Genomic DNA, 25708 nt, shown 5'->3' with positions numbered 1-25708 from the left:
AGGCAGAGAACAGGGGCACGGAGCGGGCTGGGTTCCTCTGGGACCCTTGGCTCCTTCTCCTGCCGGAGTGGGAGCCGGCGCCCTGGGGCTGCTATGAAGAACCCGCCAGGCGTCTCACTGAGAGGCCTGGACCCCGGGCTCTTACTCAGCAGTCTCGCAGGAAGCGTAAGTCACTGCTGACATCAGCACACGCTACGGGTAAAACACACCAATTTCAGGCACAATCCCCTTTCGTGTCCTGAGAGGAAAAGCGGAGCGGACGTGGTGACATCATGGAGCTGCTCCTGCCAATTTTCTCATCAAACGCGCGTGGAAGGCAGAACAGAAGCACAGACGGGGGAGGGAAAAGGCCAGCTGGCTTTATTTTTGTATCAGTCGCCAGGTGCCCAACTCAGTCACTTCTACCTTCAAAACGATAAACTGAGGCCCCCTCCCGTCCCCTTGCCAAGTGCGCGCCCCGAGTCCCGGCCCCTCAGACGCGCCTGCAAACAGACCTGCAGGCGGAGTGTCTCCAGCTCGGTCTCACTCGGCCTATTCCGTTAACCGCTGGCAGCAAAACCATCCGAATTTTAGTCAAAATGAGCCGAGCACACAGCCATGAGGGTCGGCATCTTTAATGGTTCCGAGCACAGACGGGCAGCTGTGAGGCTTTGGGACGCGGCCGCAGCCATGGGCCTGGGGGACAGGACGGCAGGGCTGGCACAGCGGCCCAGCGCGGTCACTCCCAGGGTCACCCACCACACCCCTCCCAGAACCCGTGCGCCTCAGAGGCAGGAGTGACCATGCTGGCACCGGCGTTTGCGGGACAACTTGATGACACCGCGCAGGGAGTACGGCCCCGCCGGCACCCACAAGCACCTGCCTCTGAGCCTGAAGGCGCCTGTGCGGGGCGCGGCCTGGGCCTCAGAAGCAGTAGGATGTGTGGGTGACCCAGTGGGCCGACTCCTCCTTCGGGCGCTTGGCGGAGCTGTGGCTCGTGAAAATGGACTTGTACGCTTCCGACTCCTTGCTCTCGGCGATGGACCTCTTCGTGGCGGCCCCGGGAGGCTTCCCGGCTTTTCCTGAAGAGCCCCCATTAGCTGCTGGGAAATGAAAGCCACACACTTGATGGCTGAGACTAAAGATCACTCCAAATACCACATTCCCAAAGAGGAAAAGGCTGTCTGCTACCCCCAAGTTTTCCTCCTCCTCCTCCCCCCGTGGGACAAAGGGTGAGATTCATCCTCTCAGTCACAGGTCCCCAAAGCAAACGAAGCCCCGACATTTAATCTGCCGTTACAATCACGCTGGCTGCGCGAATCCGCGCGGGGAGCCCGCCCAGGCCCAGCTCTGCGGTGCACGCCAGGGCCCCTCCCCAGGGGGTGCGGTCAGCTCAGGGGTCTCCCCTCGCCAGGCGGCTGCTATGTGCTGAGTGGGCACTGGAACCCGGAGACACTGTGCTGACAAGACCGCCCATTCTGTTAGCTGGTTTTCTCTCTGTGAAATGCACACTACTTTTCTGAGTCAGAGGCGGTGAATTCAGCAGCAACGCTGAACTCCGGGCTCTACACTGAGTGGCTCTCTGAGAACTTGGCCATGAGGCAGGTGGGGGAGGGGGCACTGGTCCACAAAACCCCAGCCTGGGGCTCAGGGTCGCCCTGCCCCGCACCCTGGGCCGCAGCCCCCTAAGCCGTCTGTGGGCCGTCTGGGTCCAGTGCTGTGCCGCTCCTCAGTGTGGCCCCGAGTGCACACTCGGCGGGACAACGGAACAAGGGGCATCTGTCCCCCGCCTTCGTCCCAACAGGCCCCTGCTTTGGGCAGTAGTAACTGGTTTTTAGTCCCCAGGGAGCTCAACGCACTGCTGAGCCGGGACTTAGGGTGGGCTCGGCTCCCAGCTCCCCCCAGCAGGGCCGCACGGCCACCAGGGCTCCCCGCCTTCTCACCCACCTGCGCTCCTGGGAGCTGGGCTGGTTTTCCCCTCCCGCGAGTCAAGGCCGGACTCCTCAGGCTTCTCCATCTTCACGCCGGATGGCCCTGCAGGTGCAAAGGGACAGGGTAAGCCATACAGCGACGCGCGGACGCAGCGCACGGCCCGGAGGCCGGCTGTGCTCGCGTCTTACCTTCCCCGACGTCCAGCTTGGAGACAGCCTCCGCCACCTTGGGTTTCTTTGCTTTCTGTAGAAAGAAAGAGGACGTTGTGGGTGCGCTGGGCCGTCTGTGCGGAGCCACCGCTGCCCACCACGTGGCAGGTGCTCGCTCTGCGGACCTCAACTCGCCCTGACTCCAAACCTGGGCCTCCACGCGTTTCCGCCCACGCGCTTCGCCCCACACACGCATCTGTCGGCAGAGGCCTGCTCGCGTTTTATATGCCAGAAACCACATTCGCAGAAGTCTCTAACAAGGAGGCCAGGCTCCGGGCAAACGGTCAGCGCTCACGGTGCCCCCGCACGCAGCAGGGCTGTGGGATGCGGGATGACACAGCGCGGGGCACAGGCGGGGCCGCACCCCCGCAGGGCTTCCCAGAGCCCTCAGCCTGCCCCAGCGTCCGTCCGCTTCACCGGGAGCACCGGACGCTTGTGCCGCAGGAGGCTGGGGCCACGTCTCCTGAACTCCTGCTGGATCCCCAGGCAGCGGGTTCTGTGGCTCTGGAGTCACACTGCTCAGCAGAAACGTAAAGTGGAGCCGACCGCTCCCAACCACACGGCTGTGTGAGGACCGCGTCACCCAGGAAAGGTCCTTTACAGATGCCGTTTCCCTGTGGGGCCAGGAGGTGGCACTACACACACAGCCTGAGGATCTCGGCGTGGGAGAAGATCTGTCCAGGGCAGTGACCGTGAACTTGCAATACACACGTGCAGCGTGACTGGTGACGCTCGTACAAGGCATAGAACCACGGTCCGTGTCGCACAGACAAGGCGCGCATCCAACACTCAGGCCTGGAAGAACAAACCAGGCTCCTGTTTGGCTCACGGCTGAGGTTACGTGAGAAGCGCCTCCGTGAGGGCTGGGGAGGACAGGCCGTGTCCTGTCGCCAGCGGCAGGCGCACCTGGGAGTGTTTTGGTGTTATGGTGGCAGTATCCAGGCGGCACGCCCAGGAGCCGCGCTGAGTGCGGGGTGCAGAGGGGCAAGGGAGCTCCCCCGGGCACCGACCAGCTCGGCAGGAAGCCCAGGCAGGCCCAGGAGACCAGTCACCGCGGCCACACAGTGGGCCAGCGGCCACACGGCTGCCTCCGGGAGCTTCCACTGAAACACCATTTCCCCTTTTGTGCTTAAAAACCCAGCCTGGTCAGTGAAGAGCAGGCAGACCCTTTCCCGTAACTGTCCTTTGTCAAAAAGCTTGTCTTTCTCTTTTTTGCTCGATGATAAAGCTAGACCAATTTAGAAAATCCACATGGGCCCTGGCTGCTGTGGCTCAGTGGATTGAGCGTCAGCCTGCGAGCCAAGTGTTGCTGGTTCGATTCCCAGTCAGGGCACATGACTCGGTTGCACGTCAGGTCCCCAGCTGGGGGCGTGAGTGAGAGGCAACCACATAGTGACGTTTCTCTCCCTCTCTCTCTCCTTTCCCCTCTCTCTAAAAATAAATAAACAAAAAAATCAACAAATAAATAAATAAATAATTTAAAAAAAAAAAAAAAGAAAATCCACATGGAATGAACGCATGTATACAGATTTACTTTTAAACCTGGACTCAGCCCGTAAATACGTCTCACGGCCGCTGTATTGACTCCTTATAAAGCTGCCTCACAGAAAACCTCCATTAAATCGGAGACAGAGTCGGGCATGATTCCTTGTACTGCGGGGCCCTTCACATGCGTTGTGTGCTTTCTGCCTGTGTGAACCGATGGAAGGGGGGCATGCCAATGGACCAGGTTCTTCCTGAGAATGCGGGGCCCCAGAGTGACGGCACTGCCACCATGTCCCCAGCACCAGCCTCTCAAGCCTCGGGACTCGGAATCACCCATTACTGCAGGGCGACACGGCCCCGCCCTTCCCCCCAGATGACGACTGGAAAAAAACTTCCAAAAAGCTTCTGTTACTCTACCACCGGCAAATGCACATGGCATCTCTTTTCAGTTTTGTCCTCAGGACACTGAAACGAATATTTTAATACTTTAAGCGTTCTTTTGCCTTGGCTCTTATCACATGAAGTGATTTAAAAAAAAAAAAAAAGATCTTATTTACTTTCAGAGAGATGGGAATGGAGGGAGAAAGAGGGAAAGAAACATCAATGTGACAGACACACTGATGGGTCGCCTCTTGCATGCCTCCAACTGAGGACCAGGCCTAAAACCCAGGAATGTGCCCTGACTAGGAATCAAACCGGTGACCTATCGGTTCACAGGTCAGCACTCAGTCCACTGAGCCACACCAGCCAGGGTGAAGTGATCTTAAAAAGAGAGTGAAAACTTCGCCATTCACAGAAGACCAAAGCTATCATCTGGAAACACTTGCGCGGTAAGAAAATTACTGCTGCATCCAGAACTGATGGCACACTGAACGATATTTTAGGGGGTAAACTGCCCTGAGTCTGCTCGGAATGTTGGACCATTAGCGATGATGCCACTGTCTCCGGAAACGGGCCCCATGTGGGGGTCCCAGGGCACGGCCTTCATAGCCACGCATGCGCCCCGAGCTCTGGCCACCCCGGAGCACTGAGGCAGCCTCACGCCGGCTCCCGGAGGAGGGCTGGATGGCCGGGCAGGCAGCGCCCACGCGTGGGGAGGCCGCTCCAGCTCCCGTCTGGGGGCTGCAGCCTACGGGCTGCCACACAGGCTCCTGGGCGGCCAGCGCGCAGCGTGCTGGGTGACGGGCTGGGCACGTGCCTGGATGCTTCCTTACGAACACTGAGCTGCACAGTCAGGGGTCCCTCGGGAGCCGTGGGCCATGGCCTCCAGGAGCGCCCACACCCGAGGGTGCGCGGGCCCCTCACCTCACACGGCATTCGTGCAGAGGGGCTCGCACACAGCCGTGTCTGCGCAGAGGCTGCAGCAGGGCGCCCACATGTCACTGCGCAGTGCTCAGCGGAGGGCCGAGGCAACTTTGGCCTTTTGGAACTTCCTGGGCAGTTTATCCCTGAGTGCTTCCCTCCATGGCTGGCTGAACCCACTGGGGCAAAACCCGCGGACACGGAGGGCTGACTGTCCTCCTAAGTCACTGCCGGCGTGGCAGCTGTGGTGGCGGCCGCCCGTCCCGCGCCACGGAGGGCCGTGGTCCCCCCCTGACCACGCAGTGCAGGGGGTCTGCAACTGGACAGAGGAGCAGGCCGGCGGCCCCAGGGGACGCACCCGGGACGCGCAGGAGAGGGGTACCGCGCGCCACTTACCTTTCCCAGCCGGGCCCGCAGCCTCCTCTCCTCCATCCGGCCCCGCAGCATCTGCACGTCCTCCTGGGCGCCGTTGAGCAGGATGACGTCGTCCTCCTGGAAGGCAGCCCCACACTGCGGGTGGGGAGGCAGACAGGCGCCGTCACAGCGGGCAGCGGCCTCGGCCCTCCCCATCGCCCCGCCTCGGCCCCCGGCGCTGCCCTGCCTTCATCTGGGCTTGGCCAGCTTCCGCGTCCGCTCTGTCTTCAAACCCCATCCCCCCGGGCACTTCTTTTCTGGGGGACCAGGGGGGGCTGGTACATCCTCACAGTGCAGAGACCTCCGACCCGCACACCCTGAGGTCAGCGCCGCAGAGAAGGCATGTGAGCAATGACAGGGTGCCCCCCACGGCGCCCAGCCAGGACTCCTCGGAAGAGAAGGAGCTGTTTTCCGCTGCCATGCAGGGAGGCCTGCGGGAGGAGGGCCCCTGGGACGGCCCCACTGGGGGAGCCTGGGGCAGAGCCTCCGCTGGGGGTGCCCTCCTCAGGGCACGGAAGGCACCTGCGGGCAGTCAGGTGGCAGGCGCGGCCCCGCGGGGCCGGGCAGGGAGGAGTCGCGTCAGCCCTGCCCGCTCCCTCCGTGCCCACTGCGGGCTTGGCTTCCCGCGGCTTCCTCCCGGCCCTCCCTGCTGCCCTTTCCTTTGGGTCAGAGGTCAGTTGTCTAGAGGTGCTGCAGACCTTGTTCTGCATAGTGTTGTGCCCAGAGTTGTATTTTTAAAGTTGAATTAGCCACGAACAAAACAGGCAGAAACCTCTCACATTAAAAATGGAGATATCTTGCTCTCTCCAAAATTCAAAAGGTCCACAAATAACGGACCCACGCCCGCAAGGCCCCAAGAGCCCAGACCTGCGCGGGGCTGCCCCCGGAGCCGGGCACGTGGCCCTCCTCAGGCTCAGGCCCCTCACGTGTGCTGGGTGTGAGCATCACTGCAGGAACCTGGGTGGAGTGGCCCATCCCTGAAAAGCAAGTGAAACCGGGGCAGGAGGCAGGGCTCTGTACCGCGCCTGCCACCAGGCTGAAGGGCAGAGGTCACTTAGAAGGGTGGGGTGGCTGCTGCAGCGGCAGCTGGCCCACGGGGACTGGCCCCCTCTGCTCGTCAAAGGACACGCACTCGCAGCACGGAGCACCACGCGCTCCTGCAAACGCACGCTTCCGCGCGCTGTCCCGGCACAGCCGAAATCACGTACTCATCCTAAACCCTGCCTCCTTTAACCACTCCTGGGGGATGGTTAACTAGATCATAACATTCCCGAGAAGGAGGACTTACAGTGATTTCAGCACTGCTGACCACACAGAAAATGCTCACCATACATTAGAAAAAGGCAGACTGGGAACGGCAGAGTCGCACGTCCCCTGGGTGCCCATGTTTGGAAGAAAGGCGCCGAGACAAGGCCGGGAGGACAGCGCGGAGGGAACGGGCCCAGGACTCGCGAGCTCACTCGCACAGACGGGAGCGGGCTCTCCCCGTTCTCACACGGCACTGAGCGTCCTGCGCGGCCGCGCGCACCCCGGACCCCAAGGTCCCTCTTTGCCACGTGGCTACTCCCTGTCACAGCTCCCTGGCGGCTCCCTGAGTGGGACTTCGGGGCTTACAGCGAATGGATGTGCACTTTAAAAACAGGGGAAGGGTGAGGCTCATCTGCCCGCGTCTGGGCACCGGACGAGGCCCCACGCCGGGCGCCAGATGAGGCAGAGCTGCCTCCAACACGCTGGCCTGGATGGAAACTACCCTGTCCAGCGGAGGTTTCATGACCACGGCCGAACAAACTTACCCAGGATGCTGTATTTTGTCTGAGGGGCAAGGGAGGCGGCTGGTCCCTCTAGTGGAGAAAGCGCACGACCTCCGTCCCTCATGCTTTTTATTGAGAAGGGCATGCATGGGAGACACAAGGTCAAGGTTCATACATCACCAATAGCTTTTAGGCGCCCGGATTAAAGCTGAGCTACAGATTACAGATATCAATCTAGAGGGCACGGAGACCCGTCTGTGCCAGGGTCTATTAAGCACCTCGGTGCCACACTGACATGAGGAGAAGGTCCCATACAGTCCTTGCTAGAGACAAGCTAACTGAGAGACAAGAACGGCAGAGCAAGCTCCAAAGCATAATAAGCGTTCTCTAACCCCAATTCCCGCGGGAACCCCCCAAGTGGCCTTCGGTCCTGTCTCCCTGCAGCCGTCCCGCGTGTTGTGGAGACGTGGAGACTTCCCGGGGTGGGGGCCAGCCTGGCTCAGGGCTGGGGCTACGGTGCCCAAAACCACAGGAGCGGCTCCCCGCAGAAGGGACCTTCTCGTGAGCGCCCACGGCTGTGGCCCCGTGGTAAGCCCAGGCTCCTGCCCGCAGGGACACTAAGTCATTCCTAAATCAGTGAACGAGAACATAGCTAAAGGAATACTACTTCAAACGAAGATGGAAGGGAATTAAAACTTAAAGCCCAACCGTTCCCTAAAAGGTCACAGGAACTTCCCACGCTCCATGACACGCGAGAAGGCCCGTCCCACCACAGAACTTAAAGGAAGAACACTTGTGCTCATCAGAGAGGCAAAAGGCAGCCCTGTCTGTCTTTCAGAAGCACCCCCCATTCATATCGCCCCTTTTGAAAATAACATGTATATGCTACATGTCCACCTTATTTATTAAGGTTGGCATGTGAAGTTTTTAGTGTATCAAGCTGATCCATGAAGCCAGTGAGCCTCGGGCGCCTGCAGAAGTCTGGGTCCAGCCTGCGTTGCCCTTGGAGCTCTGGAAGTCAGTGCAGAGCTGTGTGCCGGCAGCGCCTTCATTTTCTCCGTTTTTCCTCCGCTGAGCTGTTTGGCTCAGAGAATCGTCCTCCTTCCAGGTTAAGGTCGTGAGCTAACAGGTGCAGTCTGCACCAAGCCTCACGCCCTAGGGACAGGCCACTAGGCAGGCACCCGCAGGACACGCTGCAGCACCCTTCGCGGGCTGGCAGGGCGGCCTTTCCAACACGAAGGCCCCGTCCTTCCCCGGTCCTTACCGGACAAGCTCAGTCCCTCTGCCCCCGGAGCGCGCTTGTCCCCACACAAGCACACCCAGGGCCCCGCAGGAAGGCCGCGCGAGGCTGCTTGTCTACGGAAAGCACACCCCACGCCCACAGCAGCGCTGCAGCCCCATGAGCTTACGGAGCCTAGATCCTTTCTGCCCTTTTAAGAAATATTTCCATGGCAACAGCCGCCTGCGTTATGCAAAAGAGCAACCAGTGTCCCGAGCGGCCCTGGAGCAGGTGAGGCAGGCCTGTGCCATCTGACGGGGCCTCCGGCTCAGGTGTCTGGGCACAGACAGGGGGGTGGGTCCCCGGGGCGTGCGGTCCCCGTCCCAGGGGCAGGACTGCGGAGCGCCAGCAGCGGGTGAGGGAGCCTTCCAGGTCTGAGAGGGAAGGGCGTTAAGGGCACCAGTGCCCACAGCGGGGATGGACGAAGTGGGGTCCGTTAACGGTGAGCGGACGCCACCCTTGCGAGGTGCGCCTCTGGAGAACAGAGGCCCCGAGGCTGCCCCGTGTCCCTGAAATCAGGGCCTCTGGGGACACACTGACATACTTGGATTGTGCCAAATGCTAGTTAGGGAGCAAGCCAGCTTTTAAATAACTTTTAATTATCCCGTTCATCAAAAAGGGTCAGGGAATCACACCTGGCCACCTATCTGCGGAAGCCCCCGAGGGCGCTGGCCCACGAGTGTGGGTCCCCCGCTGACAGTGACTCCACGCGCGCCGTCCTCTGCTGTCCTCCTGCTGCGTCTGCGGGAGTCCTCAGGCCCGGGAGACACTCAGAGGAACCCGAGCAGCAGCTGTTTTGCAATCGCCAGGTTAGAATGCAGCAGAAGGAAATCCTCCAGGGAGAAAGGGTAACCAAACCTGCTGAGCGACTCTGTTCATGTGACTTAAGCTGCAGCCTCAGCAAGAGGAGCAACAGATGGGAGAAAGGAGACTCTGATGGGGACAGACGACAGGAAAGACATCCTGGGGTGAGTGCTTGTTAGCCATGCAGGGATCAGGAGTGGCGGAGGCTGAGCCGGATTAGCAGGAAAATAAGACATGTTTTTCTCAGCCTCCTTTATGATTCTAAGCTAGAAATCCTGGAATATCAGTAATACTGTAAAATGCAGGTGTAGAAGGCATCTTTTCCTCTCAAAAACAGTCTTCATTTTTTTCATTTAACCCAAGAAAATAAAAGTGGGATGCTTCCAAGTATGAGGTCAGTTAGTTTACAAGTCTAAATGCCATGTCTGCTCACTCCTCCGCGGGAGAGGAGAACCGAGTCCCCCTTAAGGCGGGGGGCGCCGGCGCGCATCAGCAGGTGCACGGAGGAACAAACGGGCGCGTCCCTGGGACAGGGCACTGCTCGGCAGCGACCAGGACGAGAGCGCCGATAAATGGGACGATGTGGGCGCATCTCAAACTCACCCCCTAAGTGTACAGAGCCAGGCGGGAAGGGCACGGTGAGCGAGCCCGCTGCCGTAAAGTACAGAACGTGCCAGCGGACCCGTGGTGACGGACAGCGTGTCGGTGCCTGCCCAGGGAGGGGTGGGGGGCGGGGGGGCTCGCCTGGCTCCGTGACCGTGGCGATGGCTTCCCAAGCGCACACACGTGCACACACACACACATACAAAGCGACTGAACCCCACGTGGTGTGTGCTTCAATAAAGCTGGGGGTTTACATCACTAATTCTCCCCGCTGTTCTTTCAGGGAACATAAGGAAAACAATCCCGCACCATGGTGAGTGGGGGCGCCTGGAGCTCTCACCATGAGCCGGCTGCGAGCCAGCAGGCCCGGGCTCCTCGTGTGCACGGCCGTCTGCATCTCCGTTGCTCTTTACCTCAGGAATCCAGCCCGGGAGGACCCAGAGGAGCCCACCTCCCCAGCAATAGCGGACTGTGGCTTTTATCCAGACGAGCTGTGTTCAGCTTTCTTTGAAGGCAAAGGGGCAGCCCCTCAGGTTGCAAAATTTTGTAAAAAGCCCCATGGATCGGAAATCCTGGCGCACTTAAACGCACCGGGAAACTGCTCCCGGATTTCCCGGGGGCTGCATTTCATATCCAGACCCCTGTCTGCAGAAGAGGGCAATTTCTCTCTGGCGTATGTCATCACGACTCACAAGGAGCTGGCCATGTTTGTGCAGCTTCTCAGGGCGATTTACGTCCCTCAAAATGTGTACTGCATCCACGTTGACGAGAAGGCCCCAAGGAAGTTCAAGTCCGCGGTGCAAACCCTGGTGAGCTGTTTTGAAAATATTTTCATTTCATCAACGACAGCAGAGGGGGCTCACCCCGGCTTTGCGGCTCTGCAGGCAGAACTCTGCTGTATGAGAGACCTGGACCGTCCCACGTTCCAGTGGGATTATGTCATTAACCTTCGTGAGCAGGACTTCCCCATCAAAACCAACAAAGAAATCACACGCTACATCAGAAGCCAATGGAACGGTAAAAATATCACTCCTGGGGTAGCCCAACCAGCAAACACTAAATCCAAGACAGGCCAAGGTCGCCCCGAGTCCACCCCTGAAGGAAACATCCACGTGTCTCCAAATGAAGGGTTCAAAGAGGAGCCGCCCCATAACTTAACAATTTACTTTGGAAGCGCTTACTACGTGCTGACGAGGGAGTTTGTGCAGTTTGTGCTGACGGACATCCGCGCAAAGGACATGCTTCAGTGGTCCAAGGACATCCGGAGCCCGGAGCGCCATTACTGGGTGACCCTGAACCGGCTGACAGGTAAGAGCCGCCCAGCACCACGACATGCGCTCAGGTCGGGGCGGCCACGGGAGGGGCTCCTTCGGAACAGGAGTCTCTCTCAGCCACTTTGTGCGGCTCGGGCAACAGCTCTGTGTTTTGCAAGGCTTTTCACCTGGGGAGCCCAGGAGGGTCTTTGATTTCGGGGTGTGAAGTTGGCTGAGACAGCGCCCTGTCCCCAGACCAACCTGGCTGCTTTGGTCCCTGCCCAGAAAGAAGCCATTCACATACTGTAGAGCCTTTTGAAAATTTTAAGTGCAGATATTTGGAAAGCTCTGCATTTTTTCATACACTTAATAAGCACTACTGAGTCCCTCCAGGTACTGGGCATTGTGCTTAGGAACGAAAAATACGACGAGCACTAATTTTTGGTGGCAAATACGCTGCCTGAGCTGGGTTCTCTGAGCGGCAGAGGGAAGCTGACGCCCCTTTACGTGGCCTCAGCGTCTCTCTGGGGAAAGCTCGTGGGCCCCTCCGGAATGCAGCTTCAAGCGTGAACGGCTAAGCTAATCAGCCCGGACCACAGCACAAACACGGAGTCCAGCAGACGTCGGCTGGGACCATTTTATGATCTCTTCTACCCACTGAGAACCCCATTTTCAAGTCCCTGAGAGGGTGTACAGGGAAAACAGAATCCACAGAAACCCAACACAGTCATGAAAAACGCGTTGTAAACATGAAGTCAGGGGCCAGAGGTGGAGAGGGGACGAAAAACGAAACCTAGGTACAAAGATGGAGACGCGGGGCGCGGTCACCGGCTGCCACTGCCAGGGCGGGCCCCTTACCCGCTGACAGCTGCGGTTGCGTGGTCCGTCACTGACCGCGCCTGGCGGGGGGCGGCGGCGCAGAAGGGCCTGCCCAACATCGCAGGGGTGCTGGCCCCCCTGATGTCTCCTTCTCGTCCCCACAGACGCCCCGGGCGCCACGCCGCGTGCCGGCTGGGAAGGCCACATTCGAGCCACTAAATGGAGGAGCGAGGAGGGAAACGCTCATGATGGATGTAAAGGTAAAGACGGAGATGAAACCAGAAAAAGCTTTCAAATGTTACAAAAACTAGACAACCGCTGTCTTGGTTACAGAGGTGGAGACCAACGCTCACATTTAAAGTAACCTGGGCCCTGGCTGGGGTGGCTCAGGGGACTGAGCGCTGGCCTGGAAACCAAAGAGTTGCAGGTTCAATCCCCAGTCAGGGCACCTGCCTGGGTTGCAGGCCAGGTCCCCAGTTGGGGGCACGTGAGAGGCAGCCAATCAATGCCTCTCTCGCACATTGATGTTTCTCTCCTCTCTCTGAAAGTAAATAAATAAAATCTCAAAAAAAAAAAAAAAAAAAAAAGGAAACTGGGATTAGTGGTGATCCAACTGGCATGGGGTGAATTTCTACAACTTTTTAAAATCTAAGACCCACACAGAAGAGTGCGGAAACCCTAAGTGTCTGGGGTTGATAAAGGTTCCCAAAGTGAATACGCAGCAGGGCTGCAGCTTTCAAATTTTTAAGATAAATACACACAAGCTGTCGCTTTTCCCACCCGCTCCCAGAACGCAAACTCAAGCATCACTTAGAAATGAGCTCTGCTTCCCTGTGTCTCTGCAGTAAAACAGGAAACTGACTACCACAGGCGGCTGGCGACCCCCTCCCGGGTGACCCCCTCCGCCGCCTGCGGGCTCCCCACGCCTGTTTTTATGAATGGGGCCCCAGTGAGGGCGGCCAGGCCACCCCTGCAGCGGGGATGAGCTGCCTGCGCCCCAGCAGGAAGCCTGCTAGGCAGTGGGCGTCACGCCTGTGCCCAATTGATGCTCCTTAGAAGCAACTAGGTGCCCTTTACTACAGGCTCAGGTGTCAGAAAGGTGTTTTCCAACCCCCTGTAAGTGTGTGTGTTCTGATGAGCTTTTCGTTGGTATCTTGCAGCTTCAGACTTAACGTTGCTCATTCAATTCCCAGCAACCTCTGCCACGTGACCCAACGGGCAAAGGTGGCCCTCAGGGCCAAGCCCATCGAGCTGAAGACTGACTTTCTCTGAAAAAGCCAGACATTTTTAGAGTCAAAATAATGTTTTAATATGCATCCCAGTAGCAACCTTCTTGCAACGAAACCTTAATTTTAAGGCGCTCAGGGAAGGCACACAGCACCCCCCAGTTCTTAAGTAGTCCTGGCAGAAGGAAGGGCTGTCGCCCTGCCCTCGGGAGCCTCCCTGAGGAACTGTGAATCCTTTGGCCCCTTTGTCTGGTGTCCCAGGGGTTTCAGTTACCAGGGCAACAGACAAAAGCAGGTTTTGGGGTGGGGGGGAGCAGTGTGCCCGTTTTGTGGAGAGTCTGGGAGAGAGCTGGCTGACTAGGGGAGCACTCCCAGGCACCGCGGTTTTGGGGAACAGGCCTACGGAGCTATTCATGCCCGCTCTCCCCGCCCCCCCAAGCCCCGTGTGAAGATGGCTGCTGGAGAGGGGCAGACAGGCTTGGGAGAAAAAGACGGATGACGGACACGTCACAGCACAGGGTGAGCGAGTGCCCTCCAGGATGCTGACCTTGCGGGGCCCTGACCCCGCGGCCACAGAAAGCGGGGAGACCCAGAGAGCCCGGGGGAGTCGGCTCCGCAGAGCACCCTCCCCCCAGCGGCACCCGGGCAGCTTCCCGACCTGTTTGCTCAGCGCACCTGGGTGTGGCCCTCGGGTTTGAATACTGTGTGTCAGGGACGCAAAACAGACCCGGGTCCCCCAGCTCCTGAGACCCCTAAAAGCCCTCAGAGAAACAGGCTACAGGCGAACAGCAGCGGAAGCTCGCGTGCCAGAGCGCTCGCAGACAGGCCAGCGCTGTGCTCGGGCCCCGCCGCCTCCCGACGGGCCCCGCCTCCGAGGGCGGCGGTAACTTCTGCGCTTTTTAAAACAGCAGACGTGGTCCAGTCACAGACAGTCACCCAGTAAGGAGGTGACAGGTAAACAACAGGCTAACAACCGACCCTGGCCTTTCTTCAGGAAGCAGGTGCTCGCTGTCACTGCCCACGGGACTGACAGGACCAGTAAGTAAGTGCTCAGACACGGAGGGAGCCCAGACTCCCCCAGAAAGTGCAGTTCCCTCAGGGGCGCGAGTGGTACAGTCACGAAGGGCTGCTGCCGTCAGTAACAATGATGCAGAATCAGCAGCAACCTCGCTGTTTACTGGCTGCCGAAGAAAAAGCCCGAGTTGCTGTAAATCCTGAAAAGCGTCATTCCCTAGAAGCAAACAGGCTGAAAAGCTCTTGCTTTTTGTGCGCAAACCGAGCGGCCGGCACGGCAGCACCGCACCAGCAGCCAGGGGCCGCCCGACCGGCGGGCGGCGTGTGAGCCCTCCCGGGGCCCGGCTCCCGGCTCCCGGCCTGCAGTGGCCTCCAGGAGCGCAGGTGGGAACTATGACCAGTTACACTTCACGGGGGGTGGGGGGGCACCCCAGGCTCAGAAGGGAGCCACTTCCAGGGCCAAAGGAGGTGGCACGGAGGGGCAGAGCTGCAAAACCCATAAAGGACGGAAGCGATGATTTACGAAAATCCAGGCAGTTCTTAGGAACATACCCACAACCAAGAAAAACACTGAGAAGTTCATGGACCTTAAATGGCAGCGATCAGAATTTAGCTTTTCCAGGCAAATGAGTGTCGTTCTATCTCCCTTGTGCTCATGACCAGCTACGACCCCACAGTATTCACTTAAAGGAGCCATCAGACACTTCAGAGGCCACCAACAAAAAGAATGAAAACTTCCCTTACACCATAAATTCGAAATTCAACACAGAAGCCCCTATCGAAGCAATCATGGACGTCGTATTTAATCTGAACTCCTGTGAAGCAAAGGGGCCTCACAGGTAACCTTAGAAGCAGGTCACTTTTGTGCGTGAATGTAAACTGACACGGGTCCTGGCTGCTGTGGCTCAGTGCGCTGGGCGTCAGCCCGCAGACAGAAAGGGCGCAGGTCTGACTCCTGGTCAGGGCGCGGGCCTAGGCTGCGGGTTTGGTCCTCGGTTGGAGGCCTGCGAGACAACTGATGCGACGTCTCTCTTTCTCCCTCCCCTCCCCCTCTCTAGAAATAAATAAATAAAACCTTTAAGATAAAAAATAAAAAAAACAGTAACCTGACGTGGGGACAAAGGCAGCTAAGTGTTCGGGTTTCCCCTTGCAGGCCGCTACGTGCAGGACAGCTGTGTCTACGGGCCAGGAGACTTGCCCTGGATTGTCCAATCACCTTCCTTGTTTGCCAGCAAATTCGAGTCCTCGACAGAGCCTCTGGTGGTGACGTGCTTGGAGCGGTGGCAGAGGCGGCGAGTCCTGCAGCAGGCGGAGGTGCCCGTGGAAGCACACTGGCGTCTCCCGCGGCAGAGCCATTTCCACATGAACTGAACCACTGCTCCGGGGGTTGTGGGGACCGTCTGCTTTCTTCTTTGTATCATTCTGTTTCCTTGACTTGACATGAGAACATTCAACCAAGAATGTAGAAAGGGCTCTTCCCAAGACTCTCCTATTGATTACAGGCCACTCTGAGGGCTTCGAGAAGGAATTCATGAGAGGAGTGCATTGCTATGGACGGCATCGTAAAGGCCATGTGTTAATGGGGGTCTTGAGATCCTTTCTCTACCTTTCTAGGAATAGAACCTTCTCGCTAACACAGACCATCTCCTGTCCAATTTTTGTCGTAGACCTTCCATACCTGTAAAAGTTTAAGGCTGCCCATGCTGGATATCATGCAATTCCCCAAGGCTTCATAGTCACAAAGACCGGAAAGATGGCAGAAAGCTAAAAAAACCTGGAGGCCAGAGCCTGAAAATCAAATCTGCTGGCCACTTTTGAAGATACACCCCCTGCCCTAACTTATTTTCTCCCTTTTCCAATCCACCCCCAACCCCCATGAAAAGAACTAAGGGAAAAAAGCCCAGTACGGGTGTCAATGTTCGTTTTACTTCTGACGTGAGAAGCCCCGTTCACCCCCACTCACCTATCGCAGAGACTAAATAAACGAAGCCGGAGAGCCGGCCAATCAAACGCTACCGATCTCACCCCTACAACCCGGACCGGCGCTTCCCACATTCACTGTGCACACAAGGCCCCCTGGTATCTTCTTAAAATACGGATTCTGATTCTGCGGGTCTGAGGGGGGTGGGGCCGGGAGCCTGCATTTCTTAAAAAGAGAAAACAAAACCTCCCAGGTGACGCCAGTATCACAGGACGACGCTCACGCTTTGAGTAACAAGCACATCATTTACTCTGCAACTTGTAATCTCGCCAACGTGTCTCTCCTAATTACAAGAAGGAAGGAACACCGTGGGGAATACAATTAATGTTTTGGCCCGTGATCTGTTTGCAGTGAAAACAAAACCGCCCAGCAACTGCATCTCTTTGGACCCTGATCACTGTCATCGTGTGCGCCCCCAAGGGCTGCAGAACACAGGCCCAGGCTGCTCCAAGCCGCCAGTCTCTTCCACTGAACCGACAGCCCCTGCGACGTGCCCTGGAGAGGATCAGCCCGCAGACGCCCACAGGAGGAGCGGCATGTTCAGGGCAGTGAACATACTCTGTACGGCATGTGTCATTACACATCCTCCAAACCCACGGAACGCACCGCACCGAGAGGGGACCCCAAAGGGAACTGTGGACCCCTCTGGGGGCGGTACTGATGATGGGCACGGCTGTGTACGTGGCGGGGAGGAGGTGTGGGAAATCACTCACTTTCCTCTTAATTTTACTGTAACCCTACAATTACTCTACAAAATATAGTCTTATTAAAAAAAAAAGAAGAAGAACAAGAAGAAGAAGAAAAGGAAGACCGTCATGGTCCCGGGGGAAGTGGCCTCATGGCTACGGGTCACATTCTGCGGAGGTCAGCGGGCCACCAGGAGCCCGGTGAGCAGGAAGGAGGGGAGCAGGCGGGGCCCACCCAGGAACCTGCCGCTCAGGAGCTGGGGTTCCCTGAGGGACCCCTCCAGGCCGGCAGGTCAGGGCGGAGGGAGCCATGGCAGTGGACAGAGCACGGCAGCCCCAGCTTGCTCTGAGCTGGACGGCAGGCAAGCACATGTCACAAGAGACAGTTTGGGTCTGTCCTCCCAGCAGTGACGGGCGCTGCCAGGGCTGGAAGTGGAGACTGGCGGGACCCACGTTTCAGAAGGAACCGGGGGATGCTGAAATGGCCCGTGGGCGGCAGGACTGAGCCACCTGAGCTCCTCGGCGACTGAGAAGGAACAGCGGGCGGATGTCAACAACTCACCGTGTGGCAGACTTCTGCTTTTATCTCCTTCAAGGCTCGTTCAGAAAACACGCAGCCGCAGACCCGCAGGAAGCAAAACCTGGAGAGAGAACCCAGCGTGGGGGTGACTCAAATGGTAACTGAAGAGTTTCTGCCCGTGCTACCAATTAACCTTTGTTTTTACACCTGTGTAACCACACAGAAAAATGGTTACATTTAATTACACTTATACATAAATTAAAACCACAAACATAGGTCATAGTCCCATTCCTGCCCCCTTGCAATAGCCTTTGAGATGAAGTCTGAAGGCGGGGGTGGGGGGAACGGGCAAAAAGCACTTCCACACTTTTCACACCCCCCTGAAAATACCAGGAGAGGAAGGTTCGCCAGTTTCCTAGGAGTTGCAGCAGCTGCAGACTGCCCCCCCAGAGCCTGATCCCTAACACTGTACTAAATTCGTTAAATGTTGTTTAGGCCCCCCCATCCTATTTTATGTGTGCTTACTAATTATTAGTAATTTAGGAAATCAGCTGTTTCTCTCTGAACAAAGGCTCAATGTCTTTATTATACTATTAATTTATGTCTATTTTTCTATATGTTTAAGTCTTTATTATACGACCTTCATGAAATATACAAGCAAATCAATCTTCTAGTGTGAAGGCCCCATTAATAGGCGGGCAGAGCCAGAACAGGTGACACCCAATTAACTGGGAAGCGAAGAAGAGGAAGAGCAAACGCAAGGGAGAACACTGGCGGGGCCGCAGTCAGGGCACCGGGCCCCAGCTAACCCCTGCCCAGGACCCAGGAGCTGCGTTTGTTTCTGCTGACTTCCCTTTAGGGTGAAACATGGTTTTCTTAAAAAGAAGTGGGAAACAGGCACAAAAGGTCACATACTGCGTGCTTCTATTCGGATGACATATCCGGAGTATGTAAAACCATTGAGACAGAAAGCAGATTAATGGCTGCCAGCGGCTGAGGGGTGGGGGGACTAGGAATGAGTCTGGTTCCCAAATATTTCCTGCTTGACCCAAATGGTGAAGTATAGCTTTTTATGTTATTATTTTTCAGCTTTATTTAGGGATACTTGATGACTAGGAACTGTGCTTAAGGCACACAACTTGATGATCTGATACACGTCTACACTGTGACCTGATAAGCACAATCAAGCTAAATAACATATCCAGCACCTGATACAGTTACCACTAAATGGTGACATTTAAGAGAGAGGCCTGAATGATTTAAATTCAGACCATCCGAAGAAGAACAGAATCGCCCGGTTCTTCCATTGCAGGCATAGCGGTTCCTCTCTCTGCTGCAGTTTGCCACATGCAGCGCACATACGCCTGTTAGAGGAATGTATGCCAACGTGCTGGAAAGCTACAGATGAAATGTGGTTTATAGCTCAGTAAGTTTTCACTTACTTGAGATGCTTTCCCGCCTTTCCTGAAAATAGTAAAAATGACTGACTACCTTCCAACACGTAATGTGTTAGATGGAAGATTCCGTCCAGAATACCGGCTATTAAAGATATTTCTGAACAGTGGGAAAAGAGTTTAGAGCTTTGGCTTAACAGACATCCTCTACAAAGACGCCTACTAACCCAGCCAACATTCATATTTTTTAAGGGAGAGATAAGTACACGTCACTTACATTTTGTACGTAAACCTCAAGGTTAAGATTTCTGGTGCTCCAGCCAGAGGATTTTTAGCTACCAACTCAAACCAAGTTATTATCAGCTGGGGTTCAGCTGACCGGCCAACCACCATTTGGGAGCCTTCCCACCGCACAGCTTTTAGCAATGACGTGGAGATGGCACGTCGGAAACATTTGCTCTTTGCGCTCTTCCCCGTAGGAAGAGACCAGATCACCCACCCCATCTCCCGAGCCTCACGTGAGTAATCTTCAAACTCCCTCTGTCCCTCCGGGTCTCCTGCTCTCCGGAGCAGAGGGCCACAGACAGCTAAGATGAGTGGCCAGGGCGCCCGTCACAGAGGGCGACCGGGCGGGAGCGCGGGCTCCGGCCCAAACCCCAACGGCACCTGCGCCGTTTCACGAGACTCACCTGTGCCGGCCGTTCATCTCTAGGCCCACGACCGGGCAGATGAAGCGTGCCCGCTGGAGGTCATCGTGTCTGTCCCCTTTCGTGTTTCCTTTGTCCCCTTCCCAGGCGGGGTTGTCCGAGAGCCTGAGTTCCGTCACATTCTGGGAAAAACCAGCAATGTTTTAAGAATTCGTTAGATAAGTGGATCACCCTTAGCCTTAATAAACACCCAAGTCAACAAAGGAATTGTTATTCTAGCGCCCTCTCCCCAAACCTCATCCTCCGAGCTGCTTGCCACTGGCCGTCAATTAACACGGATACAAAAGTAAACGATTAGTTGGAACAGTAAACACGATTTCTAAAACTCACTAGCAAGCAGGTTAGTGAATTTCTATTTCACACATATCCTGCTTTTTCAGTCCAGTAAGAGAAGGCTTCATCGTGATTTCAGCCAGAAAGGAACCTTTCCTTCCCTGCCCATGAACCCGCAGGGCTGTTCTGACCACCAACCCCACGCGGATCTAAGAGCCGAAGGAGCCGTGCGGCCTGAGGCCGTGGTCTGTGAGCCGAAGGCAGGGTACTGGCCAGAGACTGCTGCCGGAGTCCGAGACCCAGCCTTTCCGGTCTGCAAACAGCCCAGCCCCCCCACGAGGGACTTGCCCCACGGTAGCATTTGCGGTATTCTTCATACACAACCACACCACTTTGGTTTCAACACTCTGGAGACAAAAATGTTTTAAATAAATAATAAAAACAAAGAAAGAAAGAAACCCCTCTGAAGAGCAGCCGAGTTCCCGGTCAGCTTCCTCATTTACGGCTGGGACGGGTCCCAAGCCCGCTGCCCGGCGAACTGTGGGCTGCTAACCAACGCTAACGGAAGCCCTGCACACTGGCGCTGCTTCATTTGGGTCCTTTCGTTTTCACAGCTCACACTCTTGGAGCGGGTATTTTGGGGGCTGTTAAAATGGAAAGTTCAACCACACACATTGAATACTGTGGTTTAAGTACAGAATTGTATAAATAAATTTCAACAATAATCACATTTTTGAGGTGAGATAATTATGTTATCATGGGTTTTTTTAGGCGTGAACCCTCTTCCCAAAGCAAAAGACGACAAAAATCAACATGGTTATTTCTATAGCATTGTGATCAGCTACATTTCAGAATTACTAATTTGCCTGAAATGAACATATACTGTATTCTGTAAACACTCCAAGAATGTAAACAAAAAGCCCAATAGAACAATAAAACATGTAAAAAGAAAGAAGGAAACAAAGAACAAACCCAAAGCCTTAGGCTAGGAGGCCGGGGCTCTGGTTCCGGCCGAAGCCTAACCAGCCGTGTGGCCCCAACGAGCGAGGCATTGACAGTGACGGGGAGATGCAGCGCCTGACAAGCGCTTGACAGGCTGAATGGTTCTCAACTTCTTCACTACTTTCCTGCTTCTCCCATCAGAACTTCTAGTCGGCAAGAGGTAAACACATGGTTTAACAGTGGTCTAGCTATAAAGTACTCTGATTCTGTAAGTGTCTTCCCAATAAAAAATTCAAGTCGCTAAGTTTTAACTACAACAAGGTGTCCCGACATTTATGCAGCACGTTACGAGTTTTCAAAGCTCTTCCACACAAATGAAACTGTAACAGGTTTATGATGCAGAAAGTACAGGTGGGGGACCTTCTGGCTTGAGCTTCAAGTGACCGCCCCAAATCACACCTTGATTAGCTGGGTGGGTGGGAGTGCAGTCCCCAATATCTGTATAAGGCTATGATACACATGAAATCTGTGAGAGAAACCCGACCCCCAGAGACCCCGGAGCCCTTCAGAATCCCCGCCGTACCTTAATGCTCCTGATGTGAGATGCTGCCTTCCCAAGAGCCTTTTCGGGAGATTTGTCCAGTAGAAACTCAATGACGGCGTCTTTGTTATAAAGTCTGCAACAGTAAACGTTAGTCAGAACGTTCTGGCAACAGTTAACCTTCACACAAAGGACGAGGGCTGAACTGAGTACAATCCAAAGTCATTTTGCATTTGGTAACAGAAACGCTCGCCCTTACTCAGAAAGTAAATGTAATCCTCTCTCGACTATTTCCAGGGCATGACAAAGAAAGGAACCAGTTTAAAATCAAGGGTTGCCAACTGGCAGTCTGAGGGCTGGCTGTGACCTCAGCAAGGATTTTAAAAATTGGGGAATTTAATATAAAAGTGCACATTTTAAACTTCTCCTGAATAAACAGATAAAATCAGAAATGACAGAATCACTGGGCCCACATTCTTGAACTGCCATAACAGGCTGGACCTGAGTAGCAGCGACCCCCTCACACAGGACATGAACTCCCCAGTTCCGCTCAGTCCCCACCATTCCCTGATGCCCCCACATGGCTCTTGTGTGCATTTATGTTTGTAACATGACTCCTACCCACCCCTGAGTTTTCAACCCATGGATTAAAGAAACCAAACCGCATAGGTAGTGAACAAGTATATTCGCAGGGAATGATAACCTAGGCTTCACAAATGTGCCTGCAATGATTCACATTTGATGAATCAAGAACTGCATTTACACATTAAAATTCTTTTCAAAATCATTTAATAAAAACTCATTTCGATTCAGGAGCCATACCTGCCAAGTTCACAGGCAACGATGGGTCGCCTTAGTATTTCTTGACTTAGCGCACAGTAGTTCCACTGGGCCACCAACTCAGCATCTTTGTCAACCTAAGGGGAAAAAATCTCTTAAGTTAATTTTCACCTCTGCAAGACATATGGTCCACAGTTCTACATAGAAAGGCTTACTCAGTAACATCATGCTGCTGACTTTTGTGTTTTTACAAAGATAGTGACACAGAAGCTGGGATTGAAAATGCCGAAGTCCCCTCTAAACATGACACCTACATGAAACAGTTTACGTCAAGTTGCTAAATTGCTTATGCAAGCTACACATAAATGTTAATATTTGTATCTTAACAAGAAGTTTGGGAAGGGGTAAAGAAAAAGCAAGCGGTGCAGGTTAATTTATAACGACGGGAAAGGCTCCAAACTGTCAGTGGAATTTAAGGACTAAGAACGGATAAGACAGGCGTCCTTATTTAAAAGTTCGGCACAAAGACTCTTTAATTCTTTATAAAATCACCAGTGTTTTTTTGCAAAATGTTCACTACGGGGCACATCAAACTCTTATCCACAGCATGAAAATCCTGCTGCTAGGACGTTCCATGACCTTCACGTGATGTTTTGCCCGTGTCATGCTCCACGGCCCACTCCCGCCCCTCCTAAATGCCACACCTGAGGAACGTAACAAGATGGCACACGGAGGAGAAAACAGAAATAGAGAGAGAAAGAAAATCCCTTAGGTTTATTTTTGCAGCAAGAGCTGCCAAGTGTCTGCTGCGTCGCGGGCACCGTGCTGAACACCCTAAGCCTCGGCCTGTCTCCCTCTGTCGCCGGGGAGCGTGAAGCACCAGGAGGCCACCCGGCAGGTCGACGGAGGAGCCGGAGCGCGGGCAGGCTGGCTTCGGAGGCTCCGCTCTTACTCGCGGCTCTGTTGTTCCCGACCACACCCGCGCGACTGCAGCCGCTGTCCTCCCCGACTGCCCGATCCAGAGCCACACTTCGGCAACGTCAACAGCTTTCCATCACAATCCCCACTGCAGGGGAGGGCGGAGAGGCCGCCACCAGTGACACGCCGTTTGAGACGCTCTAGGTGCCTTCCGCTAAAAAGCAACGACTAGTCCTCACGTTGAAATCCCGAGGAATCGAATGGGAGCCTTGGTTTCATCACCTAGGGGCTGTGAGATCATGGTCCTGTTACTGACTCGGTTTCCCTGGCAGAAGCATGGAAACTGTATAGAATTCGGTGAGTTACCTGGGAGACTCAGGGATGGTTCGCTCATTCATTAATGCATCGCACTGGGTTTAGTGAGCTAGGGCCTGTGCTACCGGCAGAGCGGGAAGGGCACAGACTCTGCCCGCAGGAGCTCACTGTCCCCGGAGCCTGACATGAACCAGCCATGAGCGCGCTGTGCATGGGGGGGGGGGGGGGGATATAGTTTTAAGAGGAGGACCGGATCTCACGGGGGAAAATGACCCCCGTGTATACACAGCTCGGTACACAGCGGCCGTGTGTATCCCTGCGACCCGGGCAGATGGGCTGCAAATCCTGGCCAGTCACCAGCGTCGCAACTCCCTCCTCTTCCTCCCTCACTGTCCGTGTCTGCACGGGGAGGACAATGACACTATGTACAGAAGGGAGAACTGCACGAGACACCCCGTACTAGGGGCACTGCCGGGCAATGACAACAGCAAGCACACAATAAAGGTCTGTTATTAATATTGCTGTTAGGTCTGAGTGCTCCAGATGGGATCAAACAGCGCAGCTGCGCCTGGAAACCCGCCGGCTCCGGTCCCCACCTGTCCTCGCTCCCTGGGGGCCCCACCCCTCCCAGTCCCCACCGGGCCCACGTTGCTGACCTTCTCAACCTTCTTCGGCCCCTTCACCAGTTCATGCCTCTTGGGGATTGTTCCTCCGTCGCAACCCATGGCGAGACGGCTGTCAAAAGAAGCAACAGCCCCCCGCAGAATCAACTTCCGGGGTCTCCGGCGACTGCTGCAGTCACTTCCGGCGCACGGCTGTGACGTAACGCAGCGGGGCGGGGTCGTTGCCAAGTCTCGGGGCCGTGCCTCGGTTGCCATGGAGAGCGTTGCTAAGCGCTGGGCGTGGCCCCGCGGCGCGGGATGCCGAAACGGAGACGGGTCCTCGCGCGCCAAGCGGGGTGTGGGTGGTTCCCCCGCCGCCCCGGCCGAGGCTCGCGCCTTCCTCTTTCCGGTGGGCGCTGGATTTCTGCTGCACCATCGTAATCACTCGCCCACGCTGCGGGGCCAGGGGTCACTCAGGAGCCGCCGTGGCTTTTGCGCCGGTCGCAGTCCTGCCTGTCTGCCCCTGGCCCATCCCTAGACTGTGAGCGCCTTGCGCGGGGGACCGCTTTTTATGAACGCAGTTAGTGATGCATCCGAGTGGAATCTGCCATTCAGTTCCTACTGATCTGTTTCAGCAAGGGCCGCGTGTGTGTCGACCACGCTGACCTCCTCCCTCGCAGCAAACCCCGGGAAGGCGTGGGCCTGCACCATCCCGGCTCTGGGGGAGGAAGATCCTTCGCCGAGGGCTGACGCTGTCTGCCGCTGTCACGCCGATGGTATATGCGTGACATTTTGCACACAGTTTGTGCATGTATGTTTTCCATGCACAGCCTCCTGAAGTCTGAAGAAGTTTTATTTATGTTTTTAAATCCTCACCCAAGGAGATGTTTATTGATTTTAGAGAGAGAAAGAGAGCGAGAGAGAGAAACGTCAATGTGAGAGGAACACTGATCCGTTGCCCGCCATACACACCTGCACTCGGGAGCCAGCCAGCAACACTTTGGTGTACTGGAGGGTGCTCTAACCGACTGGGCCACCCGGCCGGGGCAAAAATACTTTTATTTATTAAAAACAGTTATAGTTAATAGACACATGAACTTAAGAAAAGTACCCTGATGTTTAAATGCCCTTTCCAAGAGACAGGCTGTGTTATGTCTATACGCAGAACTCGAATCCCTTGCAGAACCTCGGCTAACATCCACAATTGTCTGTTCTTAATCTCTGGACCATCCCAGTATTTGGTCCATTAACTATTATAAATATTAGGAGGAAGGTGGGTCTTTATAATTGGGCGTTACCATGTTGATCACAGTGAAACACTAAAAAGCTGAAAATATTCCCCACGTGGGAACAGAAAGTATGTGGAGGTGAAAATGTCAAGGGCTATCAGAGTAGGTTTTCTGTTATTGCAACTAATGGGAATTAAAAGAAAATAAACCCTTTAATCAGTTGGTCTGTCATTGGCTTGTGGTTTATTTTTATGCCAATTACAAGAATTGTAAAGCCCATGAAGACGGGGACTTCGTTTTATTCCCTGTTGAATCCTCAGCGCCTAGAAGAGTCTGGCAGAGTCAATAGTCATTTCCTACATAAACCGAGACGAAGTACAGACTCATTTGAAGAGGAGCGACAGACACATCCAGTTATGAAAGACCCTGAAACTGGTGAGTACTATTAAAAATCCCATTTGCAGGTGAGGGAACAGAAGCCTGGAAAGATCAATGACTCATTCCAGGTCACACAGGCAGTAAAATGGGAGCCGGCGATGGGTCCCAAGATGTTCTGGGCCTCCTAACAGGACAGAAAATCAGATACATCAGAGGATAAACCCAAGGATCTTTAGATGGCCTCTCAAACCAGCGGTCTTTTTTGGACAACTAACTGTGCCCCTCATCAAGTTCATTTGGGGAAGAAAAAATTTGAAAAGCTGTTCTTCCTATGACCACACCCTGGGTGATTAGGGGGCATCCTCTCCTTCT

At 55.3% G+C, this 25708-nt stretch overlaps 2 protein-coding genes across 3 annotated transcripts; one reads left to right on the top strand and one right to left on the bottom strand.

Annotated features, from left to right (window-relative positions):
* Nucleotides 1-861: 861 nt before the first annotated feature.
* Nucleotides 862-23929, bottom strand: RTF2 (replication termination factor 2). Of its 2 annotated transcripts, none has more exons than XM_090286592.1 (9): nt 23784-23929; nt 21937-22031; nt 21157-21250; nt 19341-19480; nt 17300-17378; nt 5304-5417; nt 2100-2154; nt 1927-2013; nt 862-1082 (listed from the first exon to the last, which is right to left on the bottom strand). In XM_090286592.1, exons 1-9 carry the CDS (start codon nt 23850-23852, stop codon nt 904-906), a joined length of 912 nt encoding a protein of 303 aa, XP_090142718.1. In that variant the 5' UTR covers nt 23853-23929; the 3' UTR covers nt 862-903. The 2 variants fall into 2 exon arrangements, with proteins under 2 accessions (XP_090142718.1, XP_090142719.1); XM_090286593.1 differs by having other exon boundaries at nt 862-1079.
* Nucleotides 10100-16578, top strand: LOC150003737 (putative beta-1,3-galactosyl-O-glycosyl-glycoprotein beta-1,6-N-acetylglucosaminyltransferase 7). Its single transcript, XM_090285332.1, has 3 exons — nt 10100-11066; nt 11995-12090; nt 15224-16578. The coding sequence occupies exons 1-3, from the start codon at nt 10100-10102 to the stop codon at nt 15439-15441; spliced, it is 1281 nt and encodes a 426-aa protein (XP_090141458.1). The 3' UTR covers nt 15442-16578.
* Nucleotides 23930-25708: the final 1779 nt, after the last annotated feature.

The sequence above is a fragment of the Furipterus horrens genome, unplaced genomic scaffold, assembly GCF_987537825.1.
Source record: "Furipterus horrens unplaced genomic scaffold, mFurHor1.1.pri manual_scaffold_8, whole genome shotgun sequence".
NCBI lineage: Eukaryota > Metazoa > Chordata > Mammalia > Chiroptera > Furipteridae > Furipterus > Furipterus horrens.
The sequence above is the reverse complement of the archived record's forward strand: the minus strand, read 5'-3'. Positions and strand labels throughout refer to the sequence as shown.

What these genes read in the sequence shown, in the direction of transcription:
- LOC150003737 (XM_090285332.1), top strand. Translation starts at nt 10,100, where the DNA reads ATGAGCCGGCTGCGAGCCAGCAGGCCCGGGCTCCTCGTGTGCACGGCC. An exon ending in GACCCTGAACCGGCTGACAG is followed by an intron (nt 11,067 to 11,994) that starts GTAAGAGCCGCC and finishes TCGTCCCCACAG; the next exon opens with ACGCCCCGGGCGCCACGCCG. An exon ending in CGCTCATGATGGATGTAAAG is followed by an intron (nt 12,091 to 15,223) that starts GTAAAGACGGAG and finishes TTCCCCTTGCAG; the next exon opens with GCCGCTACGTGCAGGACAGC.
- RTF2 (XM_090286592.1), bottom strand. Translation starts at nt 23,852, where the DNA reads ATGGGTTGCGACGGAGGAACAATCCCCAAGAGGCATGAACTGGTGAAG. An exon ending in GTTGCCTGTGAACTTGGCAG is followed by an intron (nt 21,251 to 21,936) that starts GTATGGCTCCTG and finishes TTACTGTTGCAG; the next exon opens with ACTTTATAACAAAGACGCCG. An exon ending in CAAGCTGGACGTCGGGGAAG is followed by an intron (nt 2,014 to 2,099) that starts GTAAGACGCGAG and finishes TTGCACCTGCAG; the next exon opens with GGCCATCCGGCGTGAAGATG.